Source organism: Platalea leucorodia, assembly GCF_965183815.1.
Source record: "Platalea leucorodia genome assembly, chromosome: Z".
NCBI lineage: Eukaryota > Metazoa > Chordata > Aves > Pelecaniformes > Threskiornithidae > Platalea > Platalea leucorodia.
This window is the reverse complement of record NC_138858.1, coordinates 46,285,381-46,303,018: the sequence shown is the minus strand read 5'-3', so window position 1 is coordinate 46,303,018 and position 17,638 is coordinate 46,285,381. Positions and strand designations below refer to the sequence as shown.

Below are 17,638 nucleotides of genomic sequence, written 5' to 3'. Positions count from 1 at the left end.
AGTGGCTGTTGCTGCTTAGGATGATGCTTACCCCATGTGGAACACAACAAAATTCCTCTCCAGGACACTGCAACCCAAAGGTATTTAAATGGCATGGAGTTGAAAGGAGGACAGCAGACTTATACCCACACAATATTAAGTCAGTGACTCAGCGGCGGGACCAGATCTGTGCGGCTAAGGTAATGACATCAGAACCAGCTACTGTTAGCAGTTCTGAATTGTCCTGTTTCTTGCATTATTTAGACATCACAGGCTTATGGCGTAGCAGATTTTTTCCAACTCTGTGGTCCTATCCAGGCATAACCTGCATCTGCAGTCAGCCTTTATACAGGAATGAGAAGTACTAGATGAGCTGTTTGGATGTAGCCTCAAAATCAGTTTATTTTAAATAAAAAGTATCTTCAGATTTTTTTTTTTTCAGAATTTAAAAAAAAAAAACAAACAACTCCACAAACAAAGATGATGCACCACAAAAGCACAAAAATGCCTACAGCTTCATAATGAAACAAACAAAAAAAATACTGCTGATAGCTAGGAGCTTTTGTTTGTATTTTTAAAACTATGTTCTCCTTGACAACCTGGCCGCTATGTAAGTGCTATCATATATATGCAAACAGAGTAACCTTTTAAATTTCATGTCTAGGCCAGGTGGTTTGTATTACAGTGCTAGGTTTGTAATGCCCTACACAGAAATACTGTATAAAATTTCATATAAAGCAGTTGCACCCAATTCAGAACACCTTTGGAATTGATTTCAGAAGGCCAGAGGACTCTACCACTTCATTCTCCTTTCCAGACAATAGGACACAGAAAAGCAGGAACTATCTCCAAACCCCTCCTCCATGGATTCTTTGGATAAACAGTAAAAAATCCCCAAACCAACCCAATTCCATATTTGGTTCCCTCTTACCATCAGCTCCCCCACTTTCCAAGTCTTGCTAAGCTGTTGGGCTGCCAGATAAGGAGGAAGTTAAGTCCCAAAACCAGTTAGAAAAATAAGTGGCGATAAGCGAACAGCGCTGGTAATGGCACCAGTCAGGGGCTTGGAAACTCCTGTTAATGCCACCCAGCAGCGAGTGAGATCACTTGGAACAAACGTGTTGCTGTTGGCTCCTGGAGGGGTGTGGGATCGGGAGTGCTGACTGGTGCGAAGCTATTTCCAGTGCTCCATAAATCTCATGCGCTGATCATGCCCTTCGGAGAGCTAATGCTGATGGAGGGATTTTCTGTTCTTCTCAAGTGGCTGGAAAAGCCCCCATACTTTGCATGTAGCAACAAAACAAACCTGAATTATAGCTACTTGAGATTATCCTTCGGTCAGTCTTAAATTCATTCCAACACATCCACTCAGTTGCGACGGGCACACGAGCCAGAGTCAGTCCCAGGGGAACGACTCCCACTGCTGTTACTGGAAGCATTTTTCCCTCATCCTGTTCCAGTTTTCTTAGCCCCACACTGAATTTAGGGAAGCAAGTGCCATATTCCTAGAAGCTACCTTTTTGAAAGCCCCTTTCATTGGGAAAAAAAATCCAACTCCTGCAAACGTACCCTTGTGAAAAACTATCCTTACCAATAGTAATACCAATACCGTTTGTGCCAAAGAGCCTGCAAACTGCATTTAGATGCAACACAAGTAACAACATGAAACAGGGTGAAGACTCAAAACATATCAAGATCACAGGGGACCTTTTGACAAGGGGCTGCTGCTCCAGTCAATGCATTTCCTCTGGAGCAGATGGGGATAGTCTACCGCACTGTGAAAACAGCCCCTTTACTAGTGAAAATGGGAAAGATTTTCTACAACAGTGAGATATTCTTTGCTAGTGTTTGCCACGGGAAGTATCATGAGAAGAGCAGGGAAAAAATTAATATTTCTGTGAGGATGAGTGTGAAAAACTGGTAAGAGTACAGAAATTTCACTTTGTAAAAACTCGCATTTCTTTTCTCTTCTTTCTTTTCCGTTTAGTGAACATACTGCCTCAGTAATGGTTGGGTATACAAACCTCAAATATGATTTATTCCAGAAACAAATCTGGCATGCAGGCTGACTGCTCTACAGAGCTTTTTCTAAGTAAGTTCCTAATTCTCCAATACTGAATTGCTAATTGCAATTCAATTGCAAATAAAAAATTCTTCAATGTAATCTTACCTATCTCCAGTGGCACCATAATGCTCTGAATGTAACAATAAGAAAGGAAAATGCAAGTGAAATTTATTTTGCATCCATGATACATTTTCACAGCAGCTTTGTGAGTCCTGCAAAACATACTCTCATATACAAAATAAGGCATCTCCTCCTGAACTGAGTTGAAATTGAATAATAAGCTGTATGTTTAAATATGGAATAAGCACAAAAACTACTTTTACTTTTGCAGAAACAAAAAATTATTGTATTCACTTATCTTCTGAAGAAAGTAATGTCCTGTAATATGGTCACCAGCTCAAGCTGCTACCTTTTTCATCTACTGAATTGGCGATTCATATCAACAACGACATAGGTTGAGGAAAAGGATCGTGTGTATCTCCCTGTTCAGTTGCAACGCCACTATCTGAAACGTGCCTATCTATCTGTTGCACCATGGTCGCGTCAAGAAGGACTGGCAAGCCTGTGGAGGTATTTGCAACACATTGCTAGTTTTATTCAAAAGCTGGAGACTGCTCTTGAGCCTCTGCCCCACAGGAGGACCGGCCCAGTGGCTGCGCTGAAAGGAAAGCTCACCGAGTGCCTTGTTTGCCTGCAACCATGGACTGACCTTTCCCGAGCAGTTCCCTTTTCCCACCCGGTTTTACAGTGTACTCTACAGAGCTCTGTTCCGTAAGGGTGCCTTCCAACAACGCCCAGCCACAACCAGCAGGACAGCCGAACAACGCAGCGCGGGAATGTGCTCAGCTCAACGCAGTCTCCATCAGGTGGGAAGTGGCGAGACAGATACTGCATTGTAATTTATTCATACTTCCATGTCTGCCAGCTTTTCACAGGCTAGGAAAGATCAATGAATCAAAGTTATTTTGTCCTAAACACAATTCTTGCCACTTTCAGGACGCCAAGCACCTTATAAGGTTTGTATTAGCATGACTGAATTTCTGTCAGTGAAATAAGATGCCACCACTTTATAGCCTTGGTCTCATAGGCAGACCTCACGCACAATGAAGTAGTTGTGTGAGAATGGCTTTATGCCACCCATACGACTGACAATATTATGCTCTTAATTCATTTTACTCACATTTTCTGCAGAAACAGTTACAGTCTCTCCTCCTTCCCCAAAATATACCACATTATGATCCCAAATACAGGGAAAGCATTATGTAAGCGAAGAGCATTTCAACCAACTTGCTGAGACAAGGAAAACTAACAAAGCAACTTTCCATATGCTGTACAGGCAAGATATTTTATAAAAAAGTGATGCCTGCAGTAGGAAAGAAAGAAAAGCTAACTCTGTGGTGAAAAGTCTGGGGAAATACACCATAAATCTTTCTGCTTCCTCCACATTCTGTATTTTTTTATCACCAGGTCTTAAGATAATTCAGCAACAAGTAAAACACACTTGCAGAAATATTGTCAAGTCTTAAAAAGGACTGAAAGTGTCACACACTGCCTGCCCTTCTCCTATGGCCTCAGTGATCTTTTCCCTGTCACCTTTTTTGCTATTCTGCAGGCTACTCAGCCGTCCTGTGATCTTGTGTACACACACACTACAGGCCTCTCCCTGACCAAATGAAGGTGTTAGAACAGAAGTAATGGAAATAATCACAGGTTTCTTCTAGTTAACAGATTCACTGAGTGTTATACAGAGCGCCAGTGTTGTCGTTAGATATTTGCAACTAACTGATTCCAATTTTTTTAAATGAAAGTCCTGAACAGCCGATGCTCAAACAAGATAAGCTTGCATAGTCATATCAAAAGAGGTGTCATCAGGGTTAGGCAAACTTAAAAAAACACTCGCAACCAGAAACTTTCCATGTAGACCAACTCTCCATGTTCTGCCAGATGCTAGATATTGAATAAATTAAATGTCTGCATAAAATGACCACCTCAGAAAGAAACAAAACAAAACCAACCCCAGACCCACCTTCAATTCTGCGATCCTACTGCACTGTCTGATGGCAACTGTAGCTGCATATCCCAGTTCTCCCCAGTTAGCTGAACGTCCAGCTGGACTTTGTCATCTTCAGACTGCAGCCAGCTTCTATAACACTTCTCTTGGACACAGGACGTGGTATGTCATGGAGATGTGGCCTGTCTATGAGCTATCTTACTATGTACCAGGAAGCAGCACAGCAAGAAAATAGGGAAGAGGAAGAGAAAACTGAGGACATAATCATTCTTCCATGCAATTGCCGCCCACTTGTCTGACAAGGTCTGAGCCATGATGGGCTCAAGGCACTATGAGGTGATGGAAAAATGGCTTTAAACTTTGAAACCTTCATTGCCTTCAAGTTGTTGTTTAAAGATATATCAGATATGCTCAATTGAAATAATTAACATCACTGAATTTAATCTCTGGAAAACAAACTTGTAGTTTTGTGCCTTCTCAGATGTTCCAAGGTTTGAACAGTAAATGGAAAATGAAATCATGATTTGTTATAGAAGTGGACTGAGAAAAAATAGGAGGGAATCACAAATTCTGCAATTAGGCAGATGCTCTACAAGCCTATTGTAGCATCCAAGGCTGCGGGCAGACCAGTTTGAAATGTGATTAAGCCATCAGTATCCCACTTCTGGCTCTTGCAGCTCAAAGGCTGCTATCAGAGATGTGTTATGCATTATGAATCAGAAATATGTTACCTAACCTCTGATTTTTTTTTTTTTAACTGAAGCATTCAAATCCGTGTCTGTCTTAGAAGGTAGTGGCTACTGCTGTCCTGCCACCCTCCTCTGAAGCCTCATATCTGCGGTGAGACTTCATTTGAGAGAGGACAGGGACTATGTTGAGTTGCTGAGTAGATCCCAGGAAGGAGACAGCTTGAGCACTCCTTGAAGAGAGAGCAATAGACTCACACACCTCTCTCCTGTCCTGGCTGCTACAAAGGAATCAAAACAAGGCAGACAACCTGCTGCAAACCCTCCTCTCCTTTCTGAAGTACGGTGTGCCCTTACGTTGGTAAGACTGGATGTGCATGTGGTAACAACTGGTGAGGAGTACCAAATAGTGCTGTTGGCAACCTTCACTGCCTGAGGACTGACCTCCAGGTTGCCGTGGGCAAGTGCAGACGCCGCCAGGTGCACACCGTTTTACAACAAGTGCACTGAACTTTAAAGTCAAAATAAAGATGCTTCAAAAATACAGATAGAAAAGCTTTAAGAAACATGAACCAGGACTTCCCATGCTGTACTTGTGTAGGACAAAACAATGCCCAATAACGAGCTCTCTTGCAGCATTTGTGAAACTTGAGTTAGTGAGCTGTGTTACACAGGCTTCTCGATGAGTGAGCTGTAAAGTAACTCAAAGACAAAACAAGCCCAATGCACATATCTCACTTCCAGTCGAGCAGGCTCAAGCAACCCTCGGCAGCTTTTCCCCAGTACTTTCCAAGTGCTAGCTTCGGTGTGGTGCTTCAAAGCCAGTGTGCTGCGGGGCTGAAGTGTCCATGCAGAACATTCAGGTCCTTCAAAATGGGCAGAGGTTGGGGGTGGTTCACTCCTGCTTCCATCCCAACAGTAAAATCCACCAGGCAATTGTCGCCTTTACTCCTCCGAACACACTTATCTCACGAGGTGAGACTATCTAAATCCTTTACTTTTTCCACATAAGCACTACAAAGTGTGGAACATTCCTGCCCTCACAAGAGTACTCAGCAGCACATATACACGCTATTCTTTACATTCCCTCTGATGCTGTAAGCAGGCCTTTGAGCTACCTACAGTACATACAGGGAAAGCTTTCCAACTCCCGAGCATGCAGACAAGATTTTATGCACATTTTTAACACCAAACTTTGTTTAAAAAAAAACGTATTTCTTTGTGTACCGCTCTCACATACTACTGGCCATATCATTGCTAATCCCTACCAGAAGATTAATGTGAATTTAAATGCTACTTGCCAAAAATAAGAAAACAAGTTCTTATTTCTTAACTTTCTGTTGCTGAATGGAACACAGCTGACAATGTTACTTAGAAAAATCCCTGTATAAAACCTCTGACATTGACAGTTTTCTTCTCTGATTTGCCTGCCTGCAATTTTTTTGTGCTTGTATTTTTAATGATCCATTGCTGACATTTAGTTACTGAGAACATTTGAACTCCAGTAACACAACAGGATCACTGTAAGTGATTAATGTTTTCACAAATCAAATCTAGACAAGAACAGCTTGGCTATAGGCTTGGACTGCGGTTCTTTGTCCCTGGGCCTTGACAAGAAAAATCCCTGTGCACATATTAGAGAAAGAGGCATGAAAAGTCCTTCCCTCAGGTATGTGAGGGCGTGTAAGCTAACGTTCCCTTTAAAGGACTGTAGGTGTCTGGCATCTGATGACTGGTAAAATGCTAATGGTAATGTTATCTTAGTCGTACTTCTCAACATTTGCTAAGCCCTTGGTTTCACCTTGTAAAATAAAATGGAGATTATGCTCCTTTCACTGAGGCCGTAATTTTTTTTTTTTTTTTAAAAAGAAAAAATTCTGACAGATTGCTTGTGTACTTTCATATGACACCACAAGGAAGAAATAAAGCATGAAAATGGAGAGAAAGGAAAAACCTGAGAAACCAAAGCTTGTGGCCTGGTGCTTACAATTCACAGGCATGAAGCAGCAACACCACAGCTATTGCTTTGATCTATCTTCCTATTAATTCCTCTTCCCATTATAGAACCCCTGACATTTCACTGGTATTCAGATGCGATTAAAATATATCCTAATACCTATAAATAGAAATGTTCATTCAAGTACTAATTAAAAACAAATCTGGCATTTGCAAACCTGTATCAACAAAAAAGTAAAAAGGTGCAGTAAATGGCAACAGTTGAAATGTTGTCCATTTTTTGCTGACAAAAAACTAGACCTCTGTTCTATTAATCTTTACGTTCATGTTTGGATTCCCAAGTGTTTGTAAGTGTCCACCCAGCAACTTCAGCATAAGAGTAACAAGAGAGATTTTGCTCTCTCCTTAAATTTTAATTATTGCACAAAGTTCCCATTAGAACAGGGTAAGTCATGTACACTGACTTTCCACAGCCTTCACAGTAGTTTTTAATTAAACAAGAGTCAAATATCATGTTAAGTTTACCGTGCTTCCTCATTGCACATTAGTTTGTTCATATGCTACTTCATGACTAACCCTTGTTTATATATAAATCTACACATCCTTTATTTTCATGGCTGATTTCACCTTCTTACCTCCCCTCCTCAATGCTATGTACTCAAAGCCAAGAGTCATTGCAAGGGTGCTTTCAGCCACAACTTCTGCTGCCTTAATTGTCACAACCCTCCCAGCTTGAGAAATCTATGGGACTCTAGAAAATAGCCAGCACTGTGTGTGGTAATAAGGATTTACTGGTTTGCCCCTCAAAGACATTAAGCTCTTTGGAGCAGGGATGCTAGCCTCATACGTGCCTGTGATGGGGAAGGCACATTTACAATATCATATAAAACAGTGTTTTCCTCAGGGACTGTTAATATCCCTGGCACTTAACTAGAAGCAACTGTAAAGAACTGATTCCCCCTTAAACTCATGCCCAAAACCAGAACGTACTGTAGTCTCTCTGGAAAGCACACTTTTCTAAATCCCAAGTGAGACTTCGGAGCACGCAAAGAGGACCAATATGGGCTGACCATGGGGAAGAATAATTTTAGACCCTAACAGACATGAATTGCATTTGGAGACAATACCCACAACTAAAATGAACTGGGCTCTAATACACAGTCACCATGACATAGTGAGAAATTCAACACTTGAGCAAACGTGCTGCCCAAGGTACATCTACTATAGTAATGACATCTAGGCTGCGCTCTTTCCTATTACCATGGTATGCAAAAATACCTGGACCTACAAAAACCACACAGAAATACTGAGTAATTAAGGCATCTGAAGATGCAACAATACTGGAGTTAAGAACATCCAATTTCAGATTTAGACATAGAAGAAAGAACAGAAATGAGCCTGGATCCCAGTGGAACACTATCACTTCTAGTCAACAATGCAATGGTGTATGTTAGGGAGATTTTTTTAAAGTGAATTACCTCAGCATCCTGCTCCCGGAGCTGGTACGTTTTCTCTAAGCACTGCAGTATTCTAGGACACAATGTCTTCTCCTCCAAGAGAGACTCCAGAAGTAAGACCAGCTGGTCAGGGAGAAGCTAAGAGGAAAATAAATGCCATGTATGAATAAAGATCTCTACTGACTGAACAAATAAATGGAAACAAACCAAAGAGGACAAGATTGTGATAACCTGTGTACTTCCAGCATGTGCTTGAAATACAAGAACTTCTAGCTAGTTTCTGAAAAACCTCAGCGTTTACGTGTCTGTGTTCTGAAAGACTCTGTGCTGGGGCCCAATTAAGACTCGTTTTCCATGGTTTTCATTACTATAGTTAGACCAAATCTAAACCATGCTTATCTTATTGAAACATCATCATAGCTTATTAAGTAAGATTTTTATGGAATACATATGCTAAGTAATTCCTATTTGTTTGGGCTTGGAAGGAATAAAAAAAGAGAATAATTTACAATGCATAATTTCAGGAATCAACCAGGCATATGAATGAATAATTTTTAATAGTGGCATTTTTATCTGTTACACAACCAATTGCATGATACTCTTACAGTGAACAAAGAAACACAACAAAATAAGTGACCCACAAAACAACAACACATTTTGACGCGTATTCTAGTGCAATGAGTCACAAGCCATCCATCATTAAACAGTAAAGACACATGAATGTTATGTTTGTGGTACACACAGTATATATCTATCTAGACATGTATATACATTTAGTAGTTAGTTGCCTGACTCCAGAAACTATCATTTTCAAGTTGAACCTAATGTAATCTAAAAAGAAAAAGCGTAAGAAGTCTGATATAGCAAGTGCTTAAGTGCTCTGTTTAATAGGCTTATTGCATGAACAAATAAATAATTCAAACAGAGCTCATAGAGAAATTACACCAGCTGCCAGGAAACATCTATTGGAAATTGAGGGTTCATGGTGATCAGTCAAAAGTTTGTTATATGCCCCAAAGCCTTCCCGACTATTCATCATTGCAGGGCACCAAAAGAGGAAGGGGGAAGGGAGGAAGAATGTGAATTCCAGCTTTTGCACAGAAAAAGAAACCAGCACAGCTCACTTCTAATGTTCTTCCGGACAGATAAACGAAAAAAAGATATCCTGTTACTTTAACACTACTTCCAGCTTTTATCACATTTGGCGATTTTCTGCTCCTGCCTTGCTGCCCATGTCCCCCTCTGCTGCATCAATGCACTGAGCGGGTACAACACGAAGTCAGCTATGGGAAATGCCTCTTCCAACAACACACCCCACAGCCAGGGCTGTTTATGTGGACTGAACAAGTCTGGACCTCTGATCTCTAACAGCAAGTCCATGAAGGTATCAAGGATCTTCTGGTAAGTCTTAATCTGTAAAATAGCGCCGTTAACAACTATCTGAACAATACGACATTTTCTTCCCTTTTAGTCTGATATAATTTAGCATTAGTACCTAAATCAGAATAAAGAGGAAAAGAGATCTCTAGGATTTTAATACTTTGGTTTCCTTGCATTTCGATTTCCTTGCATTTTTTTATTATTAAAGTTGTATCCTTGGCGACTGAAAAAAACCTCACATCTTACTGGCTCTCACTGGAACATCTAAGTGATACCGAAGCCTGCCAGCAAAATGGAGTTGTTAAAAATAGTCAGACATTTAAAAATATTGAATATTTCAATTTCAGGGCAACTGCTAAAATGCCAACTTGAATGTTTATTGCACAGTCCAACAGCAGCTGCCTGGGGGATGGTGAGACACTCTAAAAAATAAAACGGGGAAGGCTTCTGGGAAGTGGCTCTGCTTGGAAACTGAATTCATTCTGAACACTAATAAAATCTGAAATGTTGCAGAACACCACACACAGAAAGGTAACTTCTGAGTTAGAAAGCTTTCTCTGCTAACTACAAAGACAGCAGAGCAATACTTAATTTGTAGAAACTGTAGAACAGCTGCATGGATACATAGGTACAGAACACCTGAGAGTTATTATAATATATCTCCAGTATAATTGCTACACAGATTCACCCACAGAAAGCTATTGTTTAAGATAACATTACAGAATCTCACTGAAGCCAACAAAAGCAGAGCAACAGCCATGTCCTTAACTTACCTCTGCCTAGTGCTGCATTATGGGTGAGGAGTTTTCAGAATTACAGGTTAAACTCTTATCAGTTTAGATTTGAGACTGCAGAGAAAAAAAAAATCTGAGACCATGGCTTCTGTTATTTTCCCACGTTCCAGCTGCCTAAGATGAGACTTTACATAGCAGTTTCCAGCTCACTGTTTAATTAAAGTCCAAGGTAGGAGCTAGCAAACACTGGCAGAGAGGGTGGGGGCACCAGCAGAAGTGCTGACAGACCTGTAACCAGCGTGGCACTAGTGGGCGCAGCTATTACGTTTTGTTCTCCCACTACTTCCAACACAAAATAAAAGAAGGAGCATTCTCCTTTATTTCTTATCCTTTCCTTTCAATAAAAGAGACTCTACCTAAGAGAAAAACCTATCCTAAGCAAAGAGGCAGAAAGCTCGGCCGAAGTTTCATGACAGAGGCTACGACAAAATTCCTTCAGGGGTTTAGCAATCATCTTTTCCCCAAACACAGCAATATGACTAACACTCTCTCCAAAGCAGCTTTTTAACAGTTATAAATAAACTTCACAAAATTGCACTCAAATTTTCAGTCAAAAAACTTACACTCCATTATTTTTCGTTTTCCCTACGACCATCCATATTTGTCCCACCCACCTGTTACTTCTCATCTTTCACACCACCAGAATTGTTTGGGGTACACGCTGTTGATTTTCCATTTGTTTGCCTTATATGCTTAATACAAAGGTGCCCTTGCTTTTAAGTGCTACCAAAACATAAGTGCTGGAGAAAACAAAAAGTAAATTTCTTTTCAACTATTGTGAAGCCATTTTCCTTTACAACTCATATTCTCATATTCTGTGCATGCATATTGAATATCTAAAATACATAAAAAAACCCACACAACACAGCTACAGCAAAATACAGCAGGATAAACTTCACCATGTCAATGTGCATCTCCATGCTGAAAACATTCAGAAAACAACCATCACACCCCAAACACAGAATTTCAGTCTTCCTGTTAATAAATAAATAAATAAATAAATAAATAAAAACTCTCTGAACTGTACTGCAGCATGCTCAATCAAAATGCTCAAATATATGTAATTATTAAAGTAGATCACTTCAACCAGGAAATGTGGCGAGGATCAAGAAATAGTTTTCATTATGGCAATAACTGCTGCAACAGCATCTATTTATATTGTAAAGTAGATAGCTCCTGTCCCAACCTATGCCTGCTGCATGGAAATCATACTACTTTTCCCAGGGTTCCCCCTCCCCCAGTTGCGAGTACTGACACTACAAGGAGGGAATAAATTAGTATGTTGCAATCAAGCACTCCAGAGGTTTCCTGTCATGTCCCATATAATTAAACATCATCCCCACTATAAAGCTGTACCCCAGTACTGTACACTTTATCTTGCCCTTAAGACGGTAAAACCTCTCCTGCAACTCTTCAGCCTTTTACAAAGAGTTCACTTTGTCCTGCCAGTAAATAGCCATTTGTCCCCTGCTTCCCCTGTGTTACCCGATGTGGTGGTTTTAAAGTTTGAATCATTAGGCTGTTACTTCTAAAGGAAACTGCAAATGACAGGGAGTATCAAAACTAGGTCTGTATTTGAAAAAGGCAAGATGAAAGAATTAAAGAAAATGTGACCAAACTGAAAATACAACTCAGACTAATACCGAAGCAGCTTACTAGGGCTGAGATTCAATGTATATTAAATATCTGAGAACTAAGAAAAAGCATACTTTGTATTTTATTCACATCAGTATACAAGACACTTAAGCCATTATAATGTGTTACAAGAATATCTCAAGACGTTAGTAGGTTTGAAAGGGTTTCTACAAATAATCTTGGAACAAAACTATGAGATTTCTGAATCCTACCCCTAACCTGTAAAAAGCACAAAGAAAACAAATCTTGCTTCTTCAAAGATCTGGTATGGCAGCTATAGAGGTCATCGACCTCACATCCCAGAAGACCACCCACGCAAAGGAGCATATTTATCAATTCCTACATTAACAAATGCAATAAATGCCAGATTCACCCTTTATACTAGGAAAAAATGCCACTGAAACATTTGACTACTGACCTTTCACAGCCATGAAATGTGACACAGATATATCTACTTGAGCATCCACAGCACCAGCGCTTGCACTGCACCCCTAAGCCAGGACACAAATCAGTAAAGTAGTACAGCTGGTATGCTGAATATCCCATTTGCTCCTGCCTGCACTTGAATGAAGTCATTGAAAGCCTCCTCGGAGGGGAAATGTGCCTCAGACTAATGCAGCAACCGATTGACAGTGGCGTGATTTCTATTATTACTCCATTATCACACTGGGATCTGTGCCTAAATGAGCATACTTCCTCCCTGATGCCATTTCCTTTTATCCTGGCTCTAGTCTAAAAGCGGATCAATGGTAGTAATATATATGATGTCACTTCAATTTACAGCTACTGCCTCCCTCTCTCGCATGCACAGATAGATCAATTCTTCCCAAAAATGGTTAAGAAATGCATGGGGAGACTCTTCTCCCAGAAAAGGGTTCTCTGCTATATTTGTCTGTGTAACCACAGCAAGGAACTGTTTACACTGAGCAAAAACAGGGGGGAAAGGAAAAAAAGCCACTACTGTGCACTGGAAAATGCTGGCTGAAATACAACACAAACAAGGCCCAAAACAGAATTGAAGCAATTTGACCTTATAAAATTACACAGAAAAGTTTCAAGTTTCTAAGGCACCATATATTTCTCCCTTATTTCTTTGGGAGAAGGTAAGTCTCATCCCCCCCCCAACATGAAATGTCTTTTCATTTACATTTCTACAAGATTTTCCAAAGTCAAACCGAATTCCTTCCCACCCCTCTCTTAGGAAAGAAAGGGAAAAACTCCACCCAGGGTTCAACAGTGAATGGTTCCCTTCAGACAGAATTTCCTCATTAACTGCAGATAAGAAAGCGCTGCTACTAGTCCAGGAGACAGCATTTGCAGGGCCAGGCCATCTCTGCGCCTAAACCCATCAAACAAATCCCTGCATGAATCTCACGTTATAAACTCTCCACATGGACAATTTGGCTTGAGGCCTGTTTTCTGCAGGCTGCAATTAAACAAAAAACCTTTGTGGAACAAATCTCCCCCGCCCCCCCACTGTCCAGAAAATTGTTAGCTTGAAAATTCAAGAAAACACTATTTACTCAACAACATTTTTATACAGACTTTGTCATTGTTTACCTCAAACAGTATTCTTCAGATGCTGTTTTCATCTATACAGTGACTTCTTTTAAATGAAAACAAGGTGCTTTTTCTTTCCCCCCTTTGGGGGCTAAAATGTACTCATATCAAGTAACATGAATTCAATAAAAATGTCCACGCTAACAGCTGTTAACTAGCATAGTGCGACACACTACTTAAGAGAGTCTAACTCTGAAAGAACTAGTCTGCAGTTTGATTAATACGCAGAAAAAAATATAATCTACAGCTGACAAAAAAATGCTTTGAACTGGTTCGCAAAATAAAACCCGTCTATGCTAGAGGCTGACAAAATTTCAGAAGTGCGTAGTGACGCAGATTGTTCTGTTTAACTTTATTTAGGTCAGTTTGTTTATGACTTCCTTCTTGCTGAAAAATCAGCTCCCCTTCAAACGTTTATGAAAGATAACTAGACCTCACTATATTTAAAAGAAAATAAATATCTTTGTCTGTAACACATTCTGATCTACCTATGAACGACACTCCTATGAAACGTCTTCCTGTTGTGTGCATGTTTTCTCAATGTCTGCTCAGACTGTTCTTTCTGTGCTTGTCAACTCATTTTTCAATATCTATTTTAAAACCAAAAAACCAGGACTTGTACTAGGTTTTTATCATGGAAAAAAAATTCCTATGAACTTTGCTTCCAGAAGTCTTACTTCAAGAAGTAATGATCGCAACAAGTTCATCAGCATTTGATTTGCATTGCACTTCAAAATACAGTTTCTGGGACACTGACATCTGGTACCACTTGCTTCATACTAGTAGGACATAAAAATGACAGTGAGAGCAATTTATTTAATAAACAACTTCACTTGCATTTAGTTCCCAGTTACTTTCCTCTTTATAACATCAAAATTAAGGATTTCTTATTTTTGGAAGCAGATCACGTATTTCAGAAATCATTTTAAGGCCACTAGCTACTCAGATATAAAGGTTTGATTTATTCTGGCCATGCATATGAAAACCTTGCTGGATCAAGGACACAAATCCCAAAGAACTGCACAAACTTAAGTATGCACACACATCAAAAGACCTGATCGCCATTGACTTTTAACACTCCTTTTCAAATGCAAGGACAAAAATAGCAGTAATCAGAATACAACTGTCAGTATGCAAGCAATAAATGTTATGACACAGCTACAATTTAAGGTGGGCTTCCAGAGGGTTCAAAGAGGTTTTATGCATGTGTTTGATTTTAGTTATAACTTACCCTGATATGTTCAACACTAAGGTGTCCATGAAGCAACAAACTTGGGAAACTTTTTCTAACTGAGCGATGTAGTCAGCATTTTTGAAAGAGGAGTTGCTGATGGGCACTTTACAAAACAGGGCTGCTTCTTTGAGATGCCCTCCTCAAAACCTGTCCTAAATTAACATTGATTTGTCAAGTTATGTTTGCATAACCAATGCCCTACTTCCCTAAATGTTACAGACACCCAATTGGGGAAGGCTCTTGCCACTATTTATGTGCTTAAACTTCATCATATTCATGCAGGTTTTCTGGCCTGTTGTATTTAAATGCTATTTTGACACTGTACAAATCATTGTACAAATCACAACATATTACTTGCACCAAACTGTTTGGTACTTACGCATCAAACTTAGCATTTGATTTTCTTAACACTGAAAAATATTTGTAGGGCAGCATGAAAGCAAAAGCAGACAGGGAAACTGCGGGTATATATGTTACAATATTGTGAGATTAGAATGCAAGAATTTAAGTTTATCAATATCTTAAGCTGACTTTCAATGTGGGAATCAGCAGCATAAATTAAAGTTTAAAGCTGTTTCACGTTCTGTGTCTGATATTCTGGTTACACATTACCAGTAATGTTTTTAAAAGGCCAGGCATTGCTACCAGTCCATAAACTGGAATTTTTTTCTTAAGCTATAGTACAAAATATTTTCCCATAATTTACTTAATGGAGAGAAGATCCACTTACGAAGAAATTCAACATCTGCAATCTAATATAAAGGCACTGAAATGTCAAAAATGATTAAACCTTTATGATATCACATACTGTTGAGCCAGCAAAATGAAAACCAGGTGGCTTCCACGACAGGTTCAGTCAAGTTACACAGTGCTTCCCCTCAACCCTAGTTTTCTCAAAGAAATGTTTCACCATAACTTTACCCGCGAGCATAATAATTCCCTTTTAAGCATAATAGGCTACACGTCTATTCAATGCAGATTATCATCTCTGCCACTTACTAGTGCGCTTCCAGCATTTGCTACTCCTGGTTTCAGATGAAATGACCACGGCAAGAGAAAAGTGGACACGAGAAGCCAGATTCCACGTCTGAAATCGTACTTCACAGGATACTCCACTTAGACACACTGGGAACAGACAGCATTGCTCTGACACAAACTAAAGTTGAAGCTGGCAACAGCAAGATCTTCCGTTCACTTGATCTCAGAAGTGCCCAGCACTGGAGAGGTGATCAGAACATCAGCCCCACGGTTAGTGCTCTCCAACCACGTGAAAGCAGCTGGCACTAAGACCACCTTCTCATCTAAGAGCAGACCCAACAGAAGCACTTCAGGTTCAGCAAACTGTTCATATAACTACAAAAAACAAAGCCACGGAGAACTCTGGTTTTGTTTTCCAGACTCTGACACTACTACAAATTAAAGATTCATACAGAAGACCAGCAAGTCTCAGCAATTGGTGGAAAGATTTCATACCCCCATTATAGCAGATGCTGAAGTGGAAGTATTTGCTTCCTTATTTGTCCACCCAAAACACTCTAGGTCTCAGCTGCTCTAGGCTACACGCTGGTGCTGAGATCAATGGCAGTATAAACCATCTCACTTTGAATAACCATCATCTAGATCCTCGGAAAACAAACACACCAGTGAGTGTCCTCTGAGATGTTAAAAGAAATTTGCAGACTACAGCAGACACTGAAAAACAGTGTTTCAGTGGCCAGTCTACCAACTGTGAAATGAAGAGTTGACGAACCATTATCAGTGTATGCTAGCCACAACCATCAGTGAAAGCTCCCTCGGACCGATTTCCTTCATTCTTTTGACTGTATGTACTAGAAGAAGAAAGAGGAACAAAAACCTGAGAGCCAAAGAAAATAACTAATTTTTCTAAGCTTTGCTATGTTGCAAATTACTGGCCACGTACCCTCATCACCCAGCACTGGAAGTGCCAAATCCTATCTCTAGAAACTACCCTGGGCAGTTAAGCTACCTCTCCAGTCCAAAATCCTTGCAACGGAACTAAGCAAGGGCTAGCTTGAAGAAGTATCTTCTTTTTCCTTGAGAAACTGGCATGTACATGGAAATTTCTGGAACAGATATCTGTTCCACCTATGCTTACCAGTGCAGGATGCAGTCAATGCCCAGAATTCATCTAGGATTTTGATCTTCAGGAATCACAGGAATTCACTAAGAGTTTCCCAGCTCTCCTACGGTGTGGTCAGATCTTGGGGAGACCATGACTTGTTCATCAGAACATGTTTCTTTCTGACAAGACAATCACAAAGGTATTATATCTGCCCCAAACAGCCAGCATCATTCAGAGAAAGAACCTGAAGGAGAGAGACGAGAACTTTCTTTCTTTCTTCTCTAACCTTTCATCAGCCTGGCTGCTGCTGAAGACAGTCTTATCAATTCCACTTAGCTCAGGGCTGCATATATGACACCACTTCACCAGGGAGGGCTGGCCGAGGTTCATCATAAAGCACTAATAATGTCACAAGCCTTCCTGGAGGAAAGGACTAAAGCACAGATGGGAAATGCACTTCTATCACTTAACCCTTTACTCCTGGAATCCACAAGAATCAACTCTCTTTTCTACCCTTTTGATTTCAGAACAACAGGTGGTGAGTGATTTCATGTATAATTATGTCAGTTGTCTTTTAGCATTTGTAGATCAACTGCATTTCCAGACCTCAGCTAGCAATATTTTATTTTGACCTGAAATCTGGCTCTGATGCATTGTGTGCCCAACACAGCCTGTGCATACTCACAACAGTTTTTCCAACACACCACATCCATTCGATCCTTTGTTGGGGGGGGCTGTTGTTTGTTTGTTTTTAATTTGTTAAGAATGCAACCAACCAGATTGAGTGGGCTTAGGTTT

At 40.1% G+C, this 17,638-nt stretch overlaps 1 protein-coding gene across 1 annotated transcript in view; it reads right to left on the bottom strand.

The window, feature by feature from the left end:
* AOPEP (aminopeptidase O (putative)) overlaps nucleotides 1-17,638 on the bottom strand; it is a gene marked incomplete at its 5' end in the record, with an annotated part of 190,019 nt that overhangs the window by 16,265 nt on the left and 156,116 nt on the right. Inside the window, 1 exon segment of the mRNA XM_082335586.1 lies at nucleotides 8,176-8,292. Within this exon segment, the coding sequence (XP_082191712.1) occupies nucleotides 8,176-8,292 (117 nt within the window).